We start from the raw sequence: 27,904 nt of genomic DNA, 5'->3' as shown, positions 1-27,904 counted from the left end.
GCGCACGCTTGGCGCTACTTTGTTGATGCACGTGCGGCTACTGCGCACACAATTCACAAACACAAAAATATATATTTTTTTATTTTTTTTGGAGAGCACTTTGGGGGTTACAGCACCCTTTAACGGACAAGCAAGCCGGCCCTTTACTTATGGGATACAGGTGCACGTTTGGCGCTGCTCCTTTGTTGATGCACGTGCAGCCACAGTGCACACAATTCACAAACACAGAAAATATTTTTTTATTTGCTTTGGAGTGCACTTTGGGGGTTACAGCACCCTTTAACGGTCAAGCCAGCCGGCCCTTTACTTATGACACAGACGCACGCTTGGCGCTACTTTGTTGATGCACGTGCGGCTACTGCGCACACAATTCACAAACACAAAAAAATATTTTTTTTTATTTTTTTTGGAGTGCACTTTGGGGGTTACAGCACCCTTTAACGGTCAAGCCAGCCAGCCCTTTACTTATGACACAGGCGCACGCTTGGCGCTACTTTGTTGATGCACGTGCGGCTACTGCGCACACAATTCACAAACACAGAAAAAAATATTTATTTTTTTGCACTTGGGGGAGCACCCCTGATGGACAGAGCACCCCCTGGACAACACTACAGCACCCCTTTAGGACTGGGACACTGCACAGGACTTTGGAGTGGACACAGCCCCTATGGACAATAGCAGCACAGCACAACACAGCCAGCCCCTATGGACTTTGGAGGAGTGGATACAGCCCCAATGGACAACAGCATCACAACACAGCCAGCCCCTATGGACTTTGGAGGAGTGGACACAGCCCCTATGGACAACAGCAGCACAGCACAGCACAACACTACACTACACTACACAGCCCAGCCAGCCCTAACTCCCACCCTCCCTCTTCACTGTCCACAGCCGAGTGAGAAAATGACGCCGACGCAGGTACCTTATATAGAATCCAAAACACCGCGAGACCCGGAAGGCGGGATGATGACGTTTTGCCTCGATTTCAGATCCGAGTCAGGCGGGAAAAGTCGAGCCTGACTCGGATCGGCCTCGGATCGGGGGGGTTCGGATTTCAGAAATCCGAACCCGCTCACCCCTAGTAAAAATATGTAGATGTCGCAGCCACCAGATGTTTTGATATGCCTAGGTGCTGCTGTGCAAACCTAGACATCTGCATATAATGTTGCAGCATCTGCTTACAAAGATGCATCGGTCGCAGAACATTTGATTGTGGCAGTCCTGAGTAAGCCTAAGGTACCACAGAATGACCGTGGGAATTGTAATACCAGAGCCATATTTCTTGCGTATGGGATCGCAGTCTCAGGATAGCACGCCCACGAAACAGTAGCGACACATCTGTGTTCTTTGCCCCCACTCCCTATTACCTCTCCTAAACACTCCCAGACTGTCAATCACATTGTGAATAAATAGCGGCTGCGAGCGACTACGTTAATGTACCGTGATGCATGAGCAGTTCCACTTAGGCGCATGCGCAGACTGCGGATCACAGCTGAACTGTGAAAACATCGGCATAGCGTACAGCTCTGAATCAGGCCCATGAGTTATAAACTGACATTATACTGACTATATTTCTCAACTACTCTTATTCGCCTTATTCTGTAAATACATAAGCATGTAGGTAATACTGTTGTACCAAAAAAATTATATTAATTTTGATTTATTTATTTCTTCCTGAGAAGGCCAGTAAAAAAATCACAGTAACTCTAAGGTGAAATCAGGAGCATTTCAAGAGAAGAGGGGACCAGTGTGCAGTCTCTGTCCGGGGCCCCCTCCTCTCTCTCCGGTGGCCCGGCAGCGCTCAGCAATGCACCGGTACACTCTGGGCACTAGAGTGTTCCCAGAGTCTACAGCGCATGCGTTGGTCACCAGGAAAATGGCGCCGTGGCCATTTTCCTGGTGTTTTCCCAACTGAGCATGTGCAAAACGCTGGGAAAATGGCCACGGCGGCCATTTTCCAGGAGATTTTGACAGCACTGATGCCAACGCCGACGTGGGACTCTGGAGGAAGACTGGTAAGTATTAAAATATATGGGTGCAGGGTGTTCGGTGTGGGCCCCCATGGACCCAGGGGCCCGTGTGCCCTGCACCCATGTTACATTTCTGAAATTATTTATGGATATCATTTTTTGGTACAACAGTATTACATACAGTACACGTTGGGGAAGTGCCTGAAAAGCATGACCACTTTGTAAAATTTGGGACAGTTGGAGAGTATGGTTTAGCCACTTGTGGAACGACCCCTCTAGCTTAGAATATTTGATTCAATATGCTTCTATATTATATGAAGTGTGGCCGTCTATTTGAATTATGTCATTGATATTTATATTTGGAATACAGCAGGATAGACGATTGCAGATATTACTTTTAAATTAGATAATAAATTATATTTAAATTAATTTGCAATTTTTATATATATTCAATTATATTTTATATGGCAAAACAACATGTACATTCATTAATAATTGTCAAGACAATATTTTCCCGTGTACATGACACTTCATTACAATGTTATGATGTGTACAAATAGGGTAATGCGACTTATATTTACTACTAACATTGTTGTACAAACGAACCTGTTCTTCCTAACATAAATCTGCGGCATAAACTAGTGTTGAACAGCTGGATGCATCATTCAAACTACTGTATATGAGCCCAAGACTATGAAATTTTTAAATAAATATAATCACATAATAATCTCAACAACACTCGGTGAGAACATTTTTTGGAAAGAATTTAGTATTGTCCATAAAATCCCTTGTGCCAAATAAAAAAAGATTATACAGTATCCCAAGGTAAAAAAAATAAATTCTGAATTGTAAAATGCAAATATACATACAACTTTAATAATATATATACATATATATATATATACACACACAATGGTACCGATACAGCTCTGCAACCCAAAAGTCAATGTGTGTCTCTTTTTAACAGGAAAGTCCCTTAGATGGTGATCTTCCACTACACTTCCTGTGTCCAGATGGCTGTCGTTTATTCTCCTGTGAGACCATCGTTGTTTTTGTCTCAATGATGATAATTACTAGGAAGAATGAGAAATAGGCGCTCTCTTACGACCCTATATTCAGGCTGGACTCCTCCTGCTGAAGTCCAGCCTGAATATAGGGGTATAAAAACCAAACGCGCTGGGGGCACAGCGTTATATCAGCACTCTGGTGAAAGTTTTGCATTGATCATTTATCATTGAGGCATATCACCATATTGAAGAATATGTGAAGGGACGACAAGTAAAGTTCTGATGAGCTTGGTTATTACCCCTTTGCAGTACACATAATACTTTTATTACCCAATTATTATTGAATTAATACACACTAGGGAGCACCTATTTCTCACTCTTCCTAGTAATTATATATATATATTTTTATTTTTTATTTTTTTTGTTATGTAATCATGAAACAATTTGAGTAACTACTTTGCTGCTTTACACTATAAACACATATAAACATTTGTTCGGTTTCATCTAAAATTGAAAAAAATATTTTTTGTTCTGTAAATGATTGGATTTTCATCCTGTAATCGTAGTACAGGTTGAGTCTCCCATATGAGAATATTTCGAAACACTGAATATTTTGAAATACGGAATATATTTAGCATGACTGAGATAGTGAAAGCTTTGCTTTCTTATGGTTTAATGTACACAAACTTTGTTTAAGGTACACAATTATTAAAAATATAGTATAAAATAACCTTCGGGCTGTGTGTATAAGGTGTATAAGAAACAATTTCATGTATGTACACAAACTTTTTTTGATGCACAAAATTATGAAAAATATTGTATAAAATTACCTTCAGGCTGTATGTATAAAATGTATATAAAATCTAAAAGTATTCTGTGTTTAGATTGGGGTCCCATTCTCAAGATATTTCATTATGGTATGCAAAAAGTCCAAAATACGGAATATATTCCGATATCCAAAATACCCCTGGTCCCAAGCATTTTGGATATGGGAGACTCGGCCTGTATTGCAATATAATAATTTTCTCTAAAGCCTTCTATGCAGATTTGACCTTATTAATATATTGGTGAGTGCCCCTGCATTCAAACATATTGAAATTAGTGTAAATATAGTTTTCCAACCACAGGATAACATTACTTCACATCTTCAGTGAAGGGATTTAACAAAGATTGGAGAGGGAAACGGACCCAATAAGCTCCTGTCATCTATTTTCCACAGCTCTCAAGGTAAAGCTGTCAAATCTTACATAGTTTAGTATCAAAAAAAGTAAGCTACAGTCAGGTGCATAAATATTGGGACATTGACAGAATTTTCATATTTTGGTCTCTATTCACCACCACAATTTATTTCAAATGAAACAAACGAGATTTGCTTTAACTGCAAACTTTCAGATTTAATTTGAGGGTAATTACATCCAAATCAGGTGAACGGTGTAGGAATTGCAATGGTTTCTATATGTGCCTCCCACTTTTTAAGGGGCCAAAAGTAATGGGACAAACTAAACAGTCCAAAATCTAACTTTCACTTTTTAATACTTTGTTGCAAATCCTTTGCAGGCAATTACAGCCTGAAGTCTGGAATGCATAGACATCACCAGACGCTGGATTTCATCCCTGGTGATGCTCTGCTAGGCCTCTACTGCAAATGTCTTCAGTTCCTGCTTGTTCTTGGGGCATTTCCCCTTCAGTTAAGTCTTCATCAAGTGAAATGCATGCTCAATCGGATTCAGGTCAGGGGATTGACTTGGCCATTCCATAACATTCCACTTTTTAGCCTTAAAAAACTCTTTGGTTGCTCTTGCAGTATGCTTTGGGTAATTGTCCATCTGCACTGTGAAGCGCTGTCCAATGAGTTCTGAAGCATTTGACTGAATATGAGTATATAATATTGCCCGAAACACTTCAGAATTCATTCTGCTGCTTTTGTCAGCAGTCACATCATCAGTAAATACAAGGGAACCAGATCCATTGGCAGCCATACATGCCCACGCCATGACACTACCACCACCATGCTTCACTGATGAGGTGGTATGTTTTGGATCATGAGCAGTTCCTTTCCTTCTCCATACTCTTCTCTTCCCATCACTCTGGTACAAGTTGATCTTTGTCTCATCTATCCATAGGATGTTGTTCCAGAACTGTAATGGCTTTTTTAGATGTTGTTTGGCAAACTCTAATCTGGGCTTCCAGTTTTTGTGGCTCACCAATGGTTTACATCTTGTGGTGAACCCTCTATATTCACTCTTGTGAAGTCTTCTCTTGATTGTTGACTTTGACACATATAGACCTACCTCCTGGAGAGTGTTCTTGATTTGGCCAACTGTTGTGAAGGGGTTTTTCTTCACCAGGGAAATAATTCTTCTGTCATCCACCACATTTGTTTTCAGTGGTCTTCCGGGTGTTTTGGTGTTGCTGAGCTCTCCGGTGCATTCTTTCTTTTTAAGAATGTTCCAAACAGTTGATTTAGCCACACCTAATGTTTTTGCTATCTCTCTGATGGGTTTGTTTTGATTTTTCAGCCTAATGATGGCTTGCTACACTGATAGTGACAGCTCTTTGGATCTCATATTGAGAGTCGACAGCAACTGATTCCAAATGCAAATGTCACAACTAGAATCAACTCCAGACCTTTTACCTGCTTAATTGATAATGAAATAACGAGGGAATAGCCCACAACTGTCCATGAAATAGCTTTTGAGTTGATAGTCCCATTACTTTTGGCCCCTTAAAAAGTGGGAGGCACATATAGAAACCGTTGTAATTCCTACACCGTTCACCTGATTTGGATGTAATTACCTTCAAATTAAATCTGAAAGTCTGCAGTTAAAGCACATCTTGTTTGTTTCATTTCAAAGCCATTGTGGTGGTGAATAGAGACCAAAATATGAAAATTCTGTCAATGTCCCAATATTTATGCACCTGACTGTATTAGACCACAAAATGACAAAGCGACAGAGCAACTTATTTATAAAATTCATTGGTCTGTCTGTTTGTCCGGTTATGTATTCGGACACTCCTGCACCGATTGGGATTAAACCAAAGCGAGGTGGTTAAATTGGATCCCGGTCAGGTGATAGGGGGCTTAGGGTCCCAGGTAGACCTCCTATTGGTGTACGCTGGGCAGAAATATTACCCAGGGAGCCTGTTCTGAGCCTTCCACTTGATGGATTTGGACAAAAACTTCACAGAGTGGTAACATTGGATCCCAGAAGACATACTAGGTAGAGGTTGTGGTCGGACCTCCCATTGGTGTACGCTGGGAAAAACTTTGACCCGGGTAGCCTGTTTTTGACCTTACACTGGATGGATTTGGATGAAAACTTCACAGAGGTGTGGCAATTGGTCTGGGATGCCTAATTGAGTGGTTGGAGTCCCGTTTGGATCTCACAGCAGAGTGTGTTGGGCAGAACTTTGACCCAGGGAGCCTGTTTTGAAGCTTCAACAGGATGGATTTGGATGAAAACTTCACAGAGTGGCAACATTGGATCCTGGAAGACATACTAGGGGTTTGAGGTCCCAGTCGGACATCCCGTTGGTGTATGCTGGGCAGAACGTTGACCTGGGTAACCTTTTCTGGTCCTTCCACTATATAGATTTGGATGGAAACTTCACAAAGGGGTGGAAATTGATCTGGGATGCCTAATGGAGTGGTTGGGGTCCTAGACAGACCTCAGGGCAGTGTGCGCCGAGCAGAACTTTCCCCGGGTCCAAACAGACTCCCTGGGTCAGACTGCTTTGAACCTTACACTGAATGGATTTAGATGAAAACTTCAGAGTGGTAACTAGGGGGTCGGACCTCCTGTTGGTGTATGCTGGGCAGAACTTTGACCCGGGAAGCCTGTTCTGCGCCTTTCACTGGATGGATTTGGATGACATTTTCAAAGATGGGTGGCAATAGGTCTAGGATGCCTGGGTGGACCTCATGGCGGAGAGTCATGGCCAGAACTTTGACCCAGGGAGCCTGTTTTGGGCCTTCCACTGGATGGATTTGGACGACATCACATAATAAAACTTATTAACCATTTTGCAGATGGAAAAATGCACCCTGCCCCTCTTGTAGTGCTAGGACCAGAATAATTTGTAGTGGAGGCTGGTTTTGCCACGTGGGACTCCAGAGGCAGAGTGGTAAGTATTAAAAAATATGGGTGCAGGGTGTGTGGTATGGGCCCCCCTGGACCCAGGAGCCCGTGTGCCCTGCACCCATTATAGTTACGCCCGTGGGTGAAATAATTTCAGAAAAGCAACATCAGTAGTGTACAACAGTATTACATACATGTTGGGGAAGTGCCTGAAAAGCATGACTGTTTTGTAAAAATTGGGACAGTTGGAGAGTATGCTCTAGCCACTTGTGGAACAACCCCGCTAGCTTAGAATATTTGATTAAATATGCTGCTATATTATATGAAGTGCGGCCGTCTATTTGAATTATGAACCGGGTACTTCAGCTAGTCTCTAATAAAGAGCCAACTCTGAGCTCTGTTCTGATATTAGGAAAGTGCTTGGATCAAATTATCTTTACTGATATATTACAGTAGTGTAAATAACAATATATGGTAGGCCGATATAGAACCATTTTTTGCATCTGGGCAGTCTGGAAGCATTAAAAAACTGTATGGTATACTGTCACATATATAATTTTTAAGCATGGACACTGGACTGGTGCTTACATTAGGTCGCTTCCTAGGGCACCGGGATTTGGGGTTTGGCGCTGCTGAGCACAAAATTATGGATCTCTCTGATATCCGTACCCTAGCAAATGAAAGCTGCGGCTGCGATCCTAATAAGCCTCCAAACCTCCTCCTGCCGCGGGGCGGACTGACTCCATGGCCAACATGAATTCACAGCCTTTGTCGACCTCTGTGTCAACCTCGTCTGAGGTAAACGCATGCATTTACTTGTAATAATTAATGAATAGAAGACACTGAAGTGTGGCATAATTATGTATTGGGACACTGATCTGTGGCATATTATGTATTAGGACATTGATGAGTGGCATAAATATGAATTAGGACACTGATGTGTGAATAATTATTTATTGGGGACACTTGTGTGGCATAATTAAGTATTGGGAAACTGATCTGTAGCATATTATGTATTGTGTATTGGGACACTGCTGTGTGGCATAATATGTATTGGGACACTGATGAATGCATACTTATGCATTGGGTGCGCAGATGTGCAGCATAATTATGTATTGGGGCACTGATCTGTGGTATAATTCTGCTTTTGGACACTGATGTGTGGCAAAGTTATGTATTGGGCACTGATGAGTGACATAATTATGTATTGGGGACACTGCTGTGTGGCATATTATGTATTGGGTGAGCTGATGTGTGACATAACTATGTATTAGGACAACTGATCTGTGGCATGATACATTTTTGGAACACTGATGTGTGGCATATTTATGAATTGGGGCACAGTTATGTGAGATATTATGTTTTGGAGGTACTTTTGTGTGGCATATTACTATCTACAGCATGGGTGGGTAATAAATACCCCTCCCAGCTTTTGAAAAAACAACACATCCCAGGATGTCCTGCCATAGTTTTGCTAATTGATCATGCGCTTGGTCAAATGTATGCAGGTTAAATTTAAGGTAGAAGTTGGAAAGAGTGTATTGGGGGAAGCAGGGGCGGAAGGCTGAATCTTTGCCTAGGGTGCCCAGAATTTTTGCACCACCCCGTATGGACATTTGCATTGAGTCAAGCCGAGTGTGTGTTATGGTTCCTACATGGTAATGCTGAATGTAACCTTAACAAGACCATGAGCCCCACTAAGAAGGTTACTCTGTAATTCCCTGCTTTCTTCTAAAATTTGCCTCTCCTTTGTTGTTTTTCACACTGTGTGCATCCTTTTTAATTATTAGACCATGACTATCGATTGTTATTATCCATCATTATTATAAGAATATGAAATATTTTGTAGTTCGGAATTACTTCTCTTTAAAAAAAAAAAAAAAACTTTAAATTATGGGAAATAATATTTAACAAAAAGTAGTTCCCTTTTTAGTTACAACATGTTCAAAATATTTTTTTACTCTTTCTTTTAATTCATTTAAGTGCATCACATATGATTACCATGGAAACTCACTTTCAGTTGAATTATAAAAATATAAAGAAACAATATATTCCTTTAAATACAAAATTCCATTACTATGAATACTTGAACAATTAAGCATTTAATTTACATGCACATGGTGCTATTATAAATAGAAATGTGAAGTGTAATAGTTATAGAACAGCAGAAGAACATTAAACAGTCAACTAGTAAATGGGTATTTTAGAAAGTGTAATTTTTCAAATAGTAAAAAAATGACTGGAGATCAGATGTTCTAGCAAAGGTTTTCGGGTTCTATTTATAAATTCCAGGCTTTCAGTGTAGTATAATTGTATATGACCAACCAATGATAAGTCACATATACAAAGAAAGTACCTGGACTTGGCAAAATGTTACAAAATGTAAAGTTTCCGCTTACCGCTGCCAGTCAGTATATAGCTGTGGAGTTGAGCATTGTTCATCTCCTCTGGCAAAATATATATATATATCGTATATATATATATATATATACACATACATACATACATAGTCAGGTGCATAAATATTGGGACATTGACAGAATTTTCATATTTTGGCCTCTATTCACCACCACAATGGCTTTGAAATGAACAAACAAGATGTGCTTTAACTGCAGACTTTCAGATTTAATTTGAGGGTAATCCCATCCAAATCAGGTGAACGGTGAAGGAATTACAACGGTTTCTATATGTGCCTCCCACTTTTTAAGGGGCCAAAAGTAATGGGACTGTCAACTCAAAAGCTATTTCATGGATAGTTGTGGGCTATTCCCTCATTATTTCATTATCAATTAAGCAGGTAAAAGGTCTGGAGTTGATTCTAGGTGTAACATTTGCATTTGGAATCAGTTGCTGTCGACTCTCAATATGAGATTCAAAGAGTTGCCACTATCAGTGAAGCAAGCCATCATTAGGCTGAAAAATCAAAACAAACCCATCAGAGAGATAGCAAAAACATTAGGTGTGGCCAAATCAACTGTTTGGAACATTCTTAAAAAGAAAGAATGCACCGGAGAGCTCAGCAACACCAAAAGACCCGGAAGACCACGGAAAACAACGGTGGTGGATTACAGAAGAATTATTTCCCTGGTGAAGAAAAACCCCTTCACAACAGTTGGCCAAATCAAGAACACTCTCCAGGAGGTAGGTGTATATGTGTCAAAGTCAACAATCATGAGAATACTTCACAAAAGTGAATATAGAGGGTTCACCACAAGATGTAAACCATTGGAGAGCCACAAAAATAGGAAGCCCAGATTAGAGTTTGCCAAACAACATCTAAAAAAGCCATTACAGTTCTGGAACAACATCCTATGGACAGATGAGACAAAGATCAACTTGTACCAGAGTGATGGGAAGAGAAGAGTATGGAGAAGTAAAGGAACTGCTCATGATCCAAAACATACCACCTCATCAGTGAAGCATGGTGGTGGTAGTGTCATGGCGTGGGCATGTATGGCTGCCAATGGAACTGCGTCCCTTGTATTTAATGAATTCTGAAGTGTTTCGGGCAATATTATATGCTCATATTCAGTCAAATGCTTCAGAACTCATTGGACAGCGCTTCACAGTGCAGATGGACAATGACCCGAAGCATATTGCATACTGCGAAGCATACTGCAAAAGCAACCAAATAGTTTTTTAAGGCTAAAAAGTGGAATGTTATGCAATGGTCAAGTCAATCCCCTGACCTGAATCCGATTGAGCATGCATTTCGCTTGATGAAGACAAAACTGAAGGGAAAATGCCCCAAGAACAAGCAGGAACTGAAGACATTTGCAGTAGAGGCCTAGTAGAGCATCACCAGGGATGAAACCCCTAAGCGTTCCAGACTTCAGGCTGTAATTGCCGGCAAAGGATTTGCAACAAAGTATTAAAAAGTGAAAGTTAGATTTTGGATTGTTTAGTTTGTCCCATTACTTTTGGCCCCTTAAAAAGTGGGAGGCACATATAGAAACCGTAATTCCTACACCGTTCACCTGATTTGGATGTAATTACCCTCAAATTATATCTGAAAGTCTGCAGTTAAAGCACATCTTGTTTGTTTCATTTCAAAGCCATTGTGGTGGTGAATAGAGGCCAAAATATGAAAATTCTGTCAATGTCCCAATATTTATGCACCTGACTGTATATAAACACATATATACATATATATATATATACATACTGATGTGCCCAGCTATAACGTGGCATCACAGCGCTATCTCTCATGCCACGTATGGCGCGCCACACACCACGCCACAAACACAGATGAGTCCACATACATCTAGCCCCCTTGCGCATTAAACAGCCCTTCTAGTCGAGCCATGCCGTGTGGTGTGACTTGGTAGCGCCAAGCGTATTTTGGGGAGACTTTTTACCTTCAAATGCGTCTTATTCACACAGCTGATTACAATATGTTCTGTGCCTATGTTCTGTGTGCGTCTACGTGTGCATCTGCATGCAAAACATTATGTTACATTTCGCATGCAGATACATGCAAGAGACTTTACTACTTTTCTGGGTGGTCGGGAGTGCCACATGATTTTCGGGAGCCTCACGGTCATTCCGGGAGAGTAGGCAAGCATGGTATGAATCAGCCCCTAAATTGCCTAAAATGTACTAATTTCTAATTATGTTATGATAAAGTAGTTTAAAAGCAACAATTTTTTTTTTTACATTTGCATTTATACAACGTCTAACAACACACATATTAAATGCAATAGCCATCATTACAAACTACAAAAAGTGTGACACTTTTTACTTCTTGTTTTTAACACATATAATTTACTGTCATTATTTAACTCGCTGCTAGTCCCCTCTTCTGTCATTTTCATGTGTGCAATCCTCTAGCAATACAACCGCTGGGTGAATGGTCTGGTGCAGGAAACAAGTCTGATGTCTCTGTTTATTGGGGATTGGTGTGCTTTAGCTGCTGTTAAAGTCAGTGGTGCAAAAATAGGACAAACAGCAGGATAATCGGGAGTTACACAGTTCATAGCATGTGCAACATAAAAGGAAGTGTGTTTAATTAGTATTATATAGTTATTCTATACGAGTAATTATATCAATCTATATTGACTATCAATGAAGCATTTAGTGAAATTCTGAATCTAATTTTCTTATTTAGATTAGCAAATGTTGATTCTTCTGTGTGTGGTGATGATGCATGACCAAAGAAAAAAAAATAGCTTCTGTGTGCTACAAGAAACAGAAATATATTCCACAATAATTGACCAAAGTCTGGTAGTGACTGGAGACACCTTCCTATGTAATCTACCTAGTCATAGGTCTAATAGATTAGGCCTCTTAAACATTGTCATTGGTATAATATAACCAGCAAACCACTTACTCCCCACTTCACATCCTTCCAACCCTTTTCTCAAAATGAACATGTCACCTCCATGCTGCATCCAGTTTCTGTGAGTCTCGATGGCATGGTCTTGGCATGTTCCTGCTGCTGTAACTTCATCTAGATTGTTTTTCAGCCGCATCTAAAAGTGCCAGAGTTGTATGGAGAGGAGTCACTAACGGCAACACGCAAACACAGAGACAAGTATATATTAAAATAAAATTATTATTATTATAATTTTAGCAGTTTACATTATTCCAACAATGATAATTCTACAGTGATATTTTAAAGACTCAGCAGACCAAATAAAATTAGTAATATACAGTACTTACGCATACTACTGGTGTCACCATTGCTACTCTACAGGCCTTAAACTCCAATTGGAACATAAACTCTTCATCTATGAAAAACCAGCCCAAACATCAATAGGATACTTACAACTGTCCTTTGTTGTCAGGGCCACTATTACTGATCTACTCTATATCTATTAATTTTTACTTTGACACATAGTATACTGTAAATATGTAATAAACATTATCCATTTAAAGGCTGTTCTACTCTGTACAGGTTAAGTCTCCCTTATCCAAATTTGACAAAATACGGAATTTTTTTGAGCGTGACTGATATAGTGACACCTTTGCCTTCTGATGTTTTAATGTACGCAAACTTTGTGTAGTGCACAAAGTTATAAAAAATATTGTATAAAATTATCTTCAGCATGTGTGTATAAAGCTGTATATGAAACATAAATACATTTTTGTGTATTTAACCAGATTTTGTTTGATGCACAAAATTATTAAAAATATTGTATAAATATTCAGTTCAATATAAACTTCAGGTTATGCGTATAAGGTGTATATGCAACAAATGCATTCTATGTTTAGACTTGGGTCCCATCATCAAGAAATCTCACTATGGTATGCAATTATTTTAAAATACAGAAAAATCCGACATCCAAAATACTTCTGGTCCTGAGCATTTTGGATATGGGAGCCTCAACATGTACTAAATATTATACTGTCCTCAAAGAGGAGTTGGAAAAAGCTTGTGTGTAGTGTTGGATATCACAGTTTCTCTTTATCTGTGTGTAGATCTAAGCTTCCTTTCCTGCAGGTAGTTCCTGCCCAGGGGTGGGCTGGAGGGGAACCAGATCCGAACCCTTATTCAGTGTTTGGGTTGACATCCGGCAGACATTTTGAAATTAATTAATTTGTAATAATTTGTGTGTGTGTGTGTCATACAGCTACAAGATGATGGGGATGGGGAACATGAGCAGGGGAAGGGGACCATGAGTGGGGCACTGCAGCCGCGTGCAGGAGAGGGGAGCCTCAAGTTGGGTCTGTTTGAGGGAAAATTGGAACATTAATTAAATGTGGATAGTAATTTTATGTTGGTGTTGGTTGCTGGGAGGGAGACCATATTAAATATAGGTGCTATTTTATTAATGTTGGTTTGCTTAGTTGGGGAGAGTACAAGAAAGTCTACTGCGAGGCTCTCCACATTTAATTCACCTATCCTTATTCCAAGCAGGGTCCCAACACTGCAGGATCCTTCTACCAGAAGCAGCATCAGGTTGTAAAAAATTTAAGAACAGGCAGAAGAAAGAAGGAGAGTCAACTGTCCCGATTCTGGTGGCATAGTCACGATTTTGGAAAACCATCCCTCCAAGTTAGGATTTCGTTTGTACCCACCACCATTAACTCCCACACACGCTAACTATCTGTCAATCAAACTGCATCCAAGTCCACACTGCGAGTGCCGTCAGTAATGAAACTTGGTGCATTTATAGTGTAACTCATACGGAATAAAAAAAGCTCAACTGCGCAAACATCGGCATTGCGTCCAGTTCTGAATTAGGCCCTCAGTGAGTAGCCAGGGACAGGGAGAGTCATGTGAGTAGCCAGGGAGGGACAGGGAAAGTCATGCGAGTAGCCAGGAGTGCCCAGGGTAAGGGACAGTCATGTGGAGAGTCTAAGGCCCGTATTCAATTAGTTGCAAAAAGTCCCAGAATTTTCGCATGCCGGAGTTTCTGCCGTCATTGCTTGTTTTGCATGCGGAAAAGTATCTCGCACGTCCCCGTATTCAATTAAGAAGGACGCTAAAAACGCATCCTGGCAAAACTCAAACAGGCAAAAAGTGCTGTCAGATTTGGGAAAATCAGCCTGACACCCCCCAAAAGATGCACTAACATTGGGGATCATGGTAGCTGCCCCCGAATAGCCCTGCTGAAGCTATTTGGGGTACTTAAATGCTCTCATTACCTGCTAAATAGCGTCTTTGCACAAGTGGTGAAGAATAGCATTTAGCGGGGTTTTTTTTGTGGAAATAACTAGACCCAGCAAATTTGGGGTACATGAACATGGGTGCAAGTATGGTTTAAAATTGCAAAATTGAGGTCTTAAAAAGCGTCAGCAAGCACCTGCAATAAAAAAACCTCCGCAATACTTGCAGCCCCCCCCCCCCCCCAAGTCTATTTCACTAGTTTTTAAGTTTGTATCCCAACTTTGTACTTTTTCGCCCCCTTTTCAAAGTAATTTTTGGGGTGTTCTTTATTTTTGGGGGGGATTTTTTTATGCAGTTTACTTTGGGGACCTGTCCTAAGGGTGCAGGGTGGTTTCTGCCACCTTTGCACCCCAAAACCACAAATCTGCACTTTTTTCCGACAGCTATTCATAGGCAAAACTTTTCCGCTGGGTACATTGCATTGCATTTTCGCACCGCCGAAAAGTCGCCACAATTGAATACGGGGATAAGTTTCCGCTAGTGAAATGACATCATCGGCGAAACTTTTTCGATGAAAACGGCTTTTCGCCGCTAATTGAATACGGTCCTAAAGTGATAAACTCTCCACGTGCACGGTGGTCATGCCCTTTTATATATCAGCCCTTTTTTTTATTTGCATGCCCTCCAGGCTAAAATTTGCAAGACAGCCCCCGTCCCAGGTAATATTAGAAAGAATAATACAGTCCGTGGCCATCCTAAAAAAGAATAAGCAACAAGGAACCAGTCATTGCCTTGCAATACGACTGACAAGACTATTAACTATTTTCATTTTTTTTTTTTTAAACACAGATAAGTCTTGTATGAGATGTCACAAACACACTTTTGTTGAGACAGCCGTGGGGCTCGGGTACAGGAGGGGACATGGCCAAATTCAGGAAATGTAGTCACACCCCATCCGGGAAAAAAACAATACAAGATACTATGCAGAAAGCGAGAAAATGGCACCGGGAGCTGCAAGGGGGGTCATTTGTCCTCCTCAGCAACAGGCCAGGGTAATTGTACACACTCCCACCACCTCTCTGCGCCTCTGGGGATAATTGTTTAAGGTATTAGACAACTTTCTTACAATTATTTGTTTCTCTCACACAAAAAGTTTTAACTGCTTCCTGATAAAATGCATTTCTGAGTTTTTGAATAAAAATATGCTGCAAGAAAAGGTCATTGTAGATTTTATATTTATTTCTATTATCCCCACTGTTTGGCACTGCATCATTCAGATGCGGCATATCAAATTACAAAAACACATTTACAGTCTCTAATGAGAAATGAATGCCTAATTCCACCTTTGAAATTAACATTTGGAAAAGTAATCAATCGTCCAGGCCGCTTGTTTATCATTACCTAGATTGTGGTAGTCTGTTTCCTGGTATTCCCAGCCCTGTGTGGTTACGGTTCATGATGAAATTGGGACCCCGCTATGGAGGGACTGATTTGCAGGTGGAGCTCTATTTTGTCAGTCCCATCTCATGCTCACACGGCTCACCACTGCTGATGCTGTTGTCCCTGTGGGGATGGGTACAGGATGCTGGCGCTTGGGAGTCCAGCGGTCAGAATTGCAACGTCGGCATCCCGACCAGGCTACAATCCCGACAACTCTAGGTAAGTAACCCTAACCTATCCCTCCCCCATGACTAACCCTAACCCTCCCCCAACCCCGCTACTTACCTTCAGGATCCCGGCGGTTGGGATGCCGGCGCCGGTATTCTGAATAGTGTCGGGATTCCGCAATCAGCATTCTGAATGCGGGGATCCCTGCTGTCAGAATTGTAAATGCATCCCTAAATGGGCCTCATTTACTAACAAGTTTTATCACCAAAATGAGTGATAAATGTCACTGTGTAATGGTGTTCCAGCCAATCAGCTCCCACTGTCAACTGTTAAAAAAAAATGACAGTTGGGAGCTGATTGGCTGGAACACCATTACACAGTGACATTTATCACTCATTTTGGTGATAAAACTTGTTAGTAAATGGGGGCACCAGTATGATACTGTAACTGCTGGAATTGGGAGTTTGAACAGCAGACTACAGAGTAGGGTCCATTAAAATTCAGATAAGGATAGGAATAACAAGGATTCTGCAGGCACAGGTTACCTGTGCCCAGGCATGCAGGGGTAATCATGCCCCCATGTGATGCCACAATTAAGGCTCCTAGCCTGCACAATAATAAATGCATACAGGTCATACTTGCCTACTTTTCTAAGAGCATTTCAGGGAGATTGTGAAAGCGACACCTATGAGCACTGCAGTAAAGTGGACGTGTACTGCTACACATTTAAGGCGTGTCATAAAATTGCCTTACATCCAAATGTAAACGAGCCGCAAAGCAGTTAGTAAGATCTATTTTTTTATGATAACACACTGATACTTTTCAGAAAATGCATGTAGCCATAGGGATCATTGTGCCTTATAACCAAGGCAGGTAAATGATACTAATGATCCCACTTGAATGTATATATCACTGTTTATATATATATATATATATATATATATACACTGAATATATAAATAGCTGTATAATAGGGTTAAGGTGCAATCAGGGAGTCTCCTGACAATCAGGGAGATTTGGCAATTATGATACAGGTGTGTCCTCATACTCTGTGGCTTCAGTCGTGCAAACATCCCGTCTCGGCACACCAGATCCTGGGTGACTCAGCCACGCCAAACGTCTTTCTTACACAAATGTGCACCTTATTCGGATATATAAAACTGCAAGCGACACAAAACTACTTTGCTAGATTTCACTGACCAATTTTATGTGTAACATTTGTACATCTGTGTGCAACGGAGTCTGAATCTGTATACAAGGTTCTACTAGTTCCTGTGCAGTTATGGTCACAGCCCAGAATCTGTAGTACACAGTGAGTGGTGTTTTGTTGCATCTGCAATACGCATAAGACGCAAAATTTTAAGAAAAAGAAGTGTATGAGGACACATTTGTATAATGAGGAGGCATAGCCCACCAGAAGCCACCCCACCCCCCACCCCCAGCATCTGAGCCCAAAAATCAATGCAGCCCTGGATAAGGGAAATCATGTGTGGGGTGGGGAATTACTTCTCAAAATGTTAAATCCAAAAAGTTAAATTTAGCCTTTATGGGGTATATTTTTACCTGGGTTGAAGACTGGACCCAGAAGTACACTTGCAGCTTTTATTCGTTAACATTATCCATGCCTATAACCCCATTCCATTGATCCTGAAAAGGACCCAACTGTTTGCTAACATGCATGCAAACCGTGGCGTAACTACTGTGGGTGCAAGGGGTGTGGCTGCTATGGTGCCTGCCACTCCCCCTGCACCCAGTCACACACACAAGGTGACCTGTCCAGTAAGGGCCATAAAGGGGGGCCAGGCTGTCAGTGGTGTTGATTTAGTGCCGGCCAGCCAGCTGATTACAGCTGGCGCACCAGCAGGCAGGCATGGAGAGAGAGAGACGCGGTCGCGAGGCAATCAGAGCTCCCCGACCGGCAGCCAATCGGCAGTGGCAGCTTCTGATTGGCTGCTGGCCCGCAAGCTACGATTGGCTTGTGACCGGAACTAGATTCAAATTGTGGCAGCGCTGTCTGTCCATTTCTGCCACTGCATGCCAGTGCACCAGTTGTAATTAGCTGGCGGCCCAGCACCAAATCCACACCTGTTGGCTGCTGATGGCACAAAGAGGCGAGAGGCTGCTAGGGGGACACGAGGAGGTGAGTTGCTGGGAGGGGCATAATATGTAAAGGACAATACTGTGTGGCAAAATCATGTAAGGGGCACTATTGTGTGGAATAATGTGTTATATGGGGCACTACTACTAGGTGGCATAATCTGTAAAGGGCATTACTGTGTGGTATAATGTGTAAGGGGCATTGCTGTGTGGCATAATGTATAAGGGGCACTACTGCTGCATTGCATAATGTTTATAAGGGGTACTACTGCGTGGTATAACCTGAATGGACTCTGTGTGGGGGCAAATGTATGGGGTTTTTTTACCACTGGGGGCCCTTTTAAGATCTTGCTATGTGGCCCACAAAGTTTTAATTACGCCCTTGCATGCAAACACAGGGGGCTGACCAATACCTCTTTCAGACTTAAGATCTTGGAAATTGCCAGGTCTATCAACCCGGCAAATTCCTAGGTCACAGCCCGAACCTGGTAAAGACTTTGTCCTGGGTTGTATCTTTTCACACATACCCATATCGATGGTCGATGTGTGTTAACAAGCAACATACGGGCTTTTTATGTATGTGTGAAAGGAGCATTATACTTCCCTTCACACAGGGCAAATACACATTGGTAGAGGACATGGGGCAATTGTATTTTTGTGGTGTTTGTTAATTAGTGCTTGGGAGGAGGATAAATAGGGGGCAGGGTAACAGACACTGTACTAATTGCTCGGCCACTAGATAGGTGATCGATGTATAGTCAATGACAGGATCACACTCAGTGGTGGCTCCAGATGTGGGGCTGCAGCGCAGTCCAAAATTCAGATAGGGGATCCACACCAACTGCCACCCCAAACACTGCCAAACATCACCGGCCAGGACTCACTAGCAGTTGGTGTGGCTCCCCTATTTGAATTTGACTACAACTGATCGCAGCGTATTCTTTTGAAACTGCTGGATGTGAACATGTTGCTGTCTTTGCCATCCTGGAATAAAGTGCAGCAAAGTGGATATGAAAACCTGTGTAAGCATTGTCTGACTAACGTGTCTTTTTGTACTATTATAGATAAATTCAAGGTTGAGCACTATAAGTGGATTCTATAGTTAATAAGCCGAATAGATCATTGTAAATTTCCTGAGTAATGTTGAATCAGGGCCATAGCTAGGGTAGTGTGACCGGTGCCATCGCACAGGGCACCACAGGTCAGGGGGCGCTGTTTGGGCCTGTCAAATTTCTGTTTATTATCATTCTTGCTTGTAGCTTCCTCTTATTTCATCCTCAGCATCTCCTGGCCTCTCCTATCTCTTTCCTGGCCCTTCCCCATGAAGCCATGGCCCTTTTTTGGGTGCATTATGTCCCTTTGAATAATGAGGGGGGCGTCAATGCTCTTTCTGGCACAGGGCACCAAAAAGTCTAGTTACGGCTCTGTGTTGAATTGTAATACAATTGACACTGACTCAGTTATATGGACCGTTATGATATGATCGATGTGTTCCACTGCACCACCAAGCAGGGGAACAGCCTGGGCTGCATGTATGTCCGTTGTGCCCCATGAGCCGGTACACAGTGCTCTTCTCTCATGCCAATGCCGTTGACCTAGGCCAGATGTGCAGCCGCTACATTGTCCTGGACTCCAAGATCAACTGCAATATATTCTCATACGACTACTCTGGCTATGGGGTGAGCAGTGGCAAACTGAGTGAGAAGAACCTATATGCGGACATCGATTCTGCCTGGCATACCCTTAGGACCCAGTATGTATGGATGGAATATATTATGGTCTTCTCCAGTCCCAAGGGTGTTGTATGGGTGTCCTGTACATATGTGGAGGATATGCTACACTAGAGGCACATGTGTATATTTGCTACATGGAGTGAGTTCATATGCTGTGTATTGTGCTCTTATTAGTCTATATACTCCACTTACACATAAACTACTTATATAAATGTAATTGGTGTATTGGGGTCTGCTTATATAGACAGTGGGCATACTAGTGCTGGCATTATAGTGTCTTAGCCAAAGGGTGTAACTACTGTAGAAGCAGATGGTGACATTTTCCTCTCCTCTCCTGCCTAATGTGAAGCGCTATATGTATTGTATTGTAAGAAAATGTTGCATCATTGGGCTCCCCCTTCTATCTAGCAGTATAAAGGGGTTATGGCTCAAATCCCCAGGACGCCTGGATCCGGGCTGTGGGTGGGTTTTGTGCAGCCCTGATATAAGGTAAATACAGTCACAAAAGGAAATCGATTTCCAGTAACACAATGTGTACAGGCCAGGAAATATACCACAAAATATACTTTCCTACTTTTCCAGACTATTATGATAAGATGTGTGGTCTTACACCATTTATAGGGTCTTCAGACAAATACACAGTATTGGTTTCCTCAGTCAGCAAACATTTGCCATTATGTGGAAAATATGGCCAGAAGTAGCTGTGGCCAGGTTATGCGCTCCTGCCAAGCCCTGTATTACTGAGATGTTTTCCTCTCCTTACCTGGTTTGCTCATGCGTACTTTGAAGCATGCGCAGATGTGCTATAATCGCCCCTAGTGAGCGAGCGCAGTTTAGCGACCGGGTCTGAATCAGGCCCATAATCCCATGCAGACCCTGCCCCATTATATTTTCTGCGCTCCATGTTGCTGGTTAATCCGGGCTAGACAAACTCCAGGACATACTTGCCTAGTCTCTCTGATTGTCAGGGAGACTCCCTGAAATAGCAGGAATCTCCCTGACTCCCTGAAGAGTCTTGTAACCTCCCTGATTGCACCTTATCTCCATTATGTAGCTGTTATATACTTCAGGGGGAAAAAAGAAATCAGAGATATATACATTAAAATGGTATAATCAGTGCCATCTCCCTGCATTGGTTATAAGACACAATGATCCCTATGGCTACATGCATTTTCATATAAGGTTTCTCGTGGACAGTTATATGGAACCCCTTGTAAAACACAATACATGAGCAAGCCCTGAAAAGTATCAGTGTGTTTTCATCTGATTCAGTATGATTTACCGTTGGCCGCATGGCCGGCGGATCAAATCCCGACAGCGTGACCCCGGTAGGGGTGAAAATCCCGATTGTCCTAGGTAAGTATTTGCTAACCTCATTTTACTCCTAACCCTCCCTTAGGGGTGCCTAACCCTAATACCCCCTCTAAGTGCCTAAACCTAACCCCTCCCTTCCCCGCCGCCTAAACCTAAGTCCCCGGGGGGGCCTAACCTTAAGTCCCCCCCGGGAACCCTATACCTAACCCTCCCCCACCCGCGGCTGTCCGCGCCCTGCGCACGGCTTACCTTCGATCGGTAAGCCAGGTGTCGGGCTCCCGGAGTAGGGAAAATGACAGGCGTCGGGATTTCGACACCTGTCATTTAACCCTTGCCGGGATTAGACAGTCGAGGAAGCCGACGATCGGGATTCCGTCCATCGGCTTCCCGACTGCTTCCCGTTTTCATCAATTAGTAGATATTACTAGCTGCTTTGGGGCTCATTTACATTTGGATGTAAGTCAGTTTTATGACACGCCTCCCAGGTGTAGCAGTACATGTCCACTTTAGCAACACCTATGAGTGCAGAATTAAAGTGGATGTGTACTGCTACACCTGAGGACCCAGGACCCAGGGTAACTCTGTATGCTGGCACCCAACGTTTGGGAGTTTTCCTCCAGATGTGAATGGGTGCACGCTGACCCTAGCTCCTAGATGTCCTTGCTGGCTGTAACTAGGTAAATGTGCATAACCTATGTAGTCTTGTATTTATCACTTGCAGGTTCTTATAAGTGACCCATTCACTTATCTAGTTCAGATATAAAGGTTTATATAGAAGTTCTAGCGTTCCCGCTAGGCTGTTTTAGCGGGGCGCGGCGCCCTGCCCTCCTTCTGGAGGGCAAAAAGCACCCTGCCCTCCAGGAGGAGGGCAAAAAGCGCCCTGCCCTCACAGCCTGCGGGTGCCGTTCTCACCTGCGGGACGCAGTGTCTCGCGGGTGGAGAAACATGCTGTGACCCGGTCACCGCCGGAGAATAGACGCCGGGCGCATGCGCCCAACATCTATTCTCCCTTTCTGCAGCGCTTGGGGGCTGCCCGGCATGTCCGTAAGCGCCGGGCACGCCCCCAAGTATGACGAAAAGGGGACGCGTCTTATAGACACGCCCCCTTTTCATGACCACGGCCCCTTTTCTTCGGCGCACGCACAAGGTTGCCCTCTCTAGCTCCGGCGCCCTGCCTGCCGCCGGAGCTAGAGTAAACACTATTAGAAGTATTGTATCTTGTAAAGAACTGCAACATGAAGTGATCCAATTAGATTGTCCTACATTGCCTGCTTTATCTCTACAGATACGGAGTCCATGCAGAAAATATAATCCTGTATGGGCAAAGCATTGGGACTGTAGTAGCAGTCGACCTTGCCACTCGCTACAACTGTGCAGCGGTAGTATTACACTCTCCACTCATGTCAGGGGTGCGGGTTGGCATTCCCCGCATACGGAGGACCTACTGTTGGGATCCCTTCCCCAGATAAGACAATGCTGTGTTTTTATACTATGTTGACGGTTACCTGTGGAGTTTAGTATGTGCTAGAAACAAACGCTGCTGGGGTCAGCTCACATATAATTGAATCAGCCATGAAGTATGCTTTGTCAGACCAACACCAGCTGTGTAGGTCCAATCTGTTTGTATGTATTGAAATATCCCCACCCATTATCTGAGGACAAGTGCAACATTACATTGTATAAATCAAGCTTTCCATTCTAAAGCTGTGTAGCCACACTACGATGAAACTGGACGATTTGAATGATAACGATATCGTTCATATCGTTATCATTCAAAGCACTCAGTTTGTGGCACCTTCCAACTCACCAACGACCTGCGATGCGCGGGTACGTATGGACGATAGCGATATCGTCCATCACCCGTGCATGCAGGTCAACCTGGTCGATATTGACCAGTTTACCGTGAGTTGTTATAGGCGTTGGCTTGTTGGTGGTGTGCTGGATGATCGATAAAGATCACCCAGCACACCATAGAGGGCGCAGGACGATCAGACAATATAATTATCGTTGTCTGATCGCTCCGTGTGTACGGAGCTTGAACCAGTGAGGAATTTGTTTCCATTTGTCACAAACTAGATTGCAGACACAGAAGTTCTCTTCTTGCACTAATTATTACTGTTTATCTAAACTTTGGCCCTGATTCAGAGCCGGTTGCTATTAGCGCTTGCTCGTTCAGAAAAAGGGGGTGGCTATTCAAATGAACCGTTCGCTCTTTGCGGTCTGTTGCCGCCTCTATGTCTGAACGAGCGAACAAAACATGCGGTCGTTTTTTTTATAAAAACGCCCCCTGGCCGCTCGCATCATACGTCATGTCCGCTATTTATTAGATTAATCGAGTACATCGACCAGCGGATGAACTGCTCGCTATTCTTGTGGTTGGTTTTTCCTACCACAAATTTGCGAGCAGTTCTGACTATAAAATAACCCAGTGACGTGGTCAGTGACGCTGCTGTATTAATTATGCACACCCATAAAACGCCCGTTTTGACCTTTAAGCATGCCTGCGTTCTGATCTCCACTCCCCGTTTTCAAGCACCTTCCCCTGTTACCACCCACATACGCCTCCTCCTGTCACTCAAAATAGCAGGCATTCGCTATTTAGCGAACAAAAGATTTTCGGCCGCACTGACTGGTTCGCGCATGCGTATTACGATCCGTACGCATGCGCAGTTGGGCAAACATCGCTCAGAACGAACGAGCGGCCGCTTACGAGCGTCTCTGAATCAGGCCCTTTGGCCACTTTGGCAGGACTTGAGGGTATATTTACTAAAAGTCGATTTTGGTAGGTTTTGTGTTTCAGGGTCTAAAGCACACATTTACTAAGAGATGATTTTGAAAAATTTTTAAACAATGTCAAAAAATCATCTCTAAATAAATGTGTGATTTAGACCCTGGTTCACAAAACTGACCCAAATCTATTTTCAGTAAATATACCCCTAAATCACACATTTACTAACAGATGATTTTCTACATTGTTTACAAAATTATGTCAAAAATAATCTGTTAGTAAATGTATCATTTAGACCCTGATATAGAAAATCAAACAAAAATCGACCAACCATCAAATATCAGCTTCCACAGAAGTCGGAGGCAGAGTTGGCCATGGGAATGTTCCCAGCTTTTACGGAGCGCTAATGTTATTTAGCTTGAACAAATGATAGACCAGTGGAAATATCAGTACTTAAGCTGCATACACACGGTACGATATCTATGAACGATATGGATTATAATGATATTGTTCAGCGATATATTGTTAATTTTTATGCAGTGAACGACCAAAGATGCCCATTCCCGCATGAACGATAACGATATCTATGATCATCAATACATGCAGGCCAACTTGCACGATATTGTCAACTATGCCTGTTCAGAGATGTGGCAGGATGACTTCACTGAAAGACATCTTTGACAGATATCTTTCAAGTCGTTGGTGGCAGTGGCGCAACTAGGGCAGGGCGAGCAGGGTGCGTGCCCTGGGCGCCGTGGGACCGGTGGCGTGGGGGGGGCGCCGCCGGCCACGGTACCGGCCCGCCATAGTTAGCCAGTGTAGCGCCGTCTGCAGTGAGTGCGGTCAGCGCTACACATTTACACAGGACCGGCACTAGGCTTCCAGTGCCGGTCCTGTGTTGCACAGCTGAGCCCCTTCCCTCCCCCTGAGCATTTGCCCAATAGCGCCAGGAGGAGGAGACTGTGCTAACACACGCATCGCCGCCAGCACGTCAGCGATGTGTGTGTTATTCAGCAGCCAATGAGAGTCAGACAGACTCTCATTGGCTGCTGCTGCACACATATCCTCCGACAGCGCTGGCGGAGATGTGTGTGAATCAGCAGCCAATGAGAGTCAGTGCGCTCCCACTGCAAGAGCCGGGCTTCCGTCCGGCTCCTGCAGTGGGTAATGGGAGAGACGTCATGAGGTCTCTCCCATAATGCATAGCGTGCCAGCCCGGGAGGACTGACCGGCGGCGGCGGGAGCGGTGGCCTGAGCAGGAGCGTGGATTCAGGTAAGTGTATTTTTTTTATTTATATTTTTGTAACTTGTGTGTCTGCACTATGGGGGGGGCTACTACTACTGGGGACACTATCACTTGGGGGGGCTACTACTACTGGGGACACTATCACTTGGAGGGGCTACTACTACTAGGGACACTATCACTTGGGGGGGCTGCTACTACTGGGGACACTATTACTGGGACGGGCTGCTACTACTGGGGACACTATTACTGGGGGGGCTACTACTACTGGGGACACTATTACTGGGGGGCTACTACTACTGGGGACACTATTACTGGGGGGGCTGCTACTACTAGTGACACTATAACTGGGGGGAGCTACTACTACTGGGGACACTATTACTGGGGAAGGAGAAGCCATCGATGTCTGTGCACTTGCTACACTGATGCTGCTCCAATGTATTATCAGATAGGTAGCAAGTTGTAGAACTGCAGGAGCCAGCGTGGCAGCAGCGGAAACGTGTATAAAATTGAGGCAACTTCAGCACAACTTAAACCCTGGATCCCAGATAAGTAACCTCTGGGACTAGGTTTTATTCCCAATATATCTTGGCTATTTATTTATAGGAAATATTGCACTATTTTTATACTGTATACTAAAAACAAAATGAAATCTTGTGCATGGTTTTGGCTTATTAGGCCAATAGACAGCACTTTCCTCTTTGCCAACAATAGATTAATTGTCCCACATGAGCAGCTTTGAATGTTACAAGATGCATTTTTTGCATTTTTCCGGTCTATATATTTAGTGGCCCTTTTACATGTTGTTTCTGTTGTATAATTCCTTTGTACCATGTCCTTTGCAGCATTGACAAAATCGCTAAGGTCACCTGTCCTGTGCTCATCATCCGTGGCACTGATGATGAGATAGTGGACTTCTCCCATGATCTGGCACTGGATGAACGCTGCCCACAGGCTGTGTGGCCTCTCTGGGTGGTAGGAGGAGGGCACAATGACTTGGAAAACTACCGTCAATACTTAGAGGGACTCCAGCACTTTATCTCTGAGGAGCTGCCCAATATCTGAAGCTCGCTCTGGTCATTCACCAAAACAACCAGCACCACAGGTACATGTGATTTCAGTGATATAAAATTGAAGGCTCTTACTGTAAGCCAGGGTTTCACCCCAGCCATCAAGTAGCACCAACAGATAATGTTTTGTTGATTTCTTTAATCTTGCATAGGTGAGTTAATCTATTTTGCTGGGTCATTAACTATCGAGCTGTTTCCACAGACAGAAATCCTTAAAACATGATTTGTTTGGTATACTTGAATACTGAAGTTCAGAACCACTGCTATAGACTAATGCAGGCCTTACATCTACTGCCTTAATTCTCTATGCTTCCAATCCACAATCCATCGGCGGATCGGGGAAAAACAGCATGTTAAAAATCCCAGAACCCAATAATTTTTTAAATCCGGATCGGTGAATCGGGGATTTCCAACATGGTAAATTTTCCCTGATTCCCGACCCTGCTGTTAGCAGTAAGGGAAATTGGGACAATACATTGCAGATGTATGAGCCCCATAACATTGACGTTTCCCTGTGTCTGTTATACATACTTACCGACTTTTTAGGAATCCTTCCTGGGAGCAGCCCCGGAGAGGAGAGTTGCTATTAGCTTCGGGGGCGTGGCCAGACTATAGCAGTCATTAGGCCACACCCCATTTACAGGAAAAGCCAGTGAAGAGGGGCGGGGCTAAAAGGCGCGATTCCCGTCATTTAGCCCCACCCCTTTCACTAGGAAGTAGGCGGGATGCAGGAGATCTGCCTACTCTTTCGGGAGTGCAGAGGGTTACCCGAAAAATCGTGAGTCTCTCACGACTCCCGGGAGAGTAGGCAAGTGTGCAGTTATAGCATCATGTTGATATCAGAGAAAATAGTGCCAACTTCTTTAAGCTGCCTGTGTGTCTAAGAGCAGAGGGCCTGATTCAGAGCCGGATGCTATTTGCGGACGGTCGTTCTAAAAAAGGGGCAGGATATTTCAATTGAGCGCTTGCTCTTTGCGGTGTGTTGACACCTCTATGTCTGAGCGAGCGAGCGTTCGAAAAATGCGCTCACTATTTTGTAAAGACGCCCCTTTGCCGTTCGCATCACACGTCATCTCCGGTATTTATTTGATTAATCGGGTACATCGAAAGGCATCTGAACTGCTCGCAGTGCTTGTGGTAGGTTTTTCCTACCGCAATCACTACGAGCAGTTCAGGCTAAAAGACAACCAAGTGACGTTGTCGATGACGCTCCTTTACTAATTATGCACTCCCATTAAACGCCCTTTTTACCGTTAGGCACGCCTGCGTTCGGATCTCCACTCCCCCGTTTTCAAGCACCTTCCCGTTACCACCCACAAACGGTACATTCTGTCAATCAAATTAGCAGCCCCTCGCTGTTTTGCGAGCGCTCGATTTCCGACCGCAATGACTGGTTTGCGCATGTGCATTAAGACCCATACGCATGCGCAGTTGTGCGAACGAGCAGCCGCTTACGAGCGGCTCTGAATCAGGCCCAGAATTTATACTGAGAGTGCAACTTGC

At 43.3% G+C, this 27,904-nt stretch overlaps 1 protein-coding gene and 1 pseudogene across 1 annotated transcript in view; one reads left to right on the top strand and one right to left on the bottom strand.

The window, feature by feature from the left end:
- The window catches only part of RFX3 (regulatory factor X3), a 374,165-nt gene that overhangs the window by 239,343 nt on the left and 106,918 nt on the right, over positions 1–27,904 (bottom strand). The window contains exon 2 of the mRNA XM_088476634.1: positions 12,386–12,527. Coding sequence (XP_088332760.1) covers positions 12,386–12,527 — 142 coding nt within the window. The remainder of the gene's footprint in view (positions 1–12,385; positions 12,528–27,904) is intronic.
- On the top strand, positions 19,778–26,396 carry LOC148519351 (alpha/beta hydrolase domain-containing protein 17C-like; annotated as a pseudogene).

The sequence above is a fragment of the Taudactylus pleione genome, unplaced genomic scaffold (assembly GCF_031769625.1).
Source record: "Taudactylus pleione unplaced genomic scaffold, aTauple2 ptg000190l, whole genome shotgun sequence".
Taxonomy (NCBI): domain Eukaryota; kingdom Metazoa; phylum Chordata; class Amphibia; order Anura; family Myobatrachidae; genus Taudactylus; species Taudactylus pleione.
Note: the sequence above shows the minus strand (reverse complement) of the source record. Positions and strands in the feature narration are given on the sequence as shown.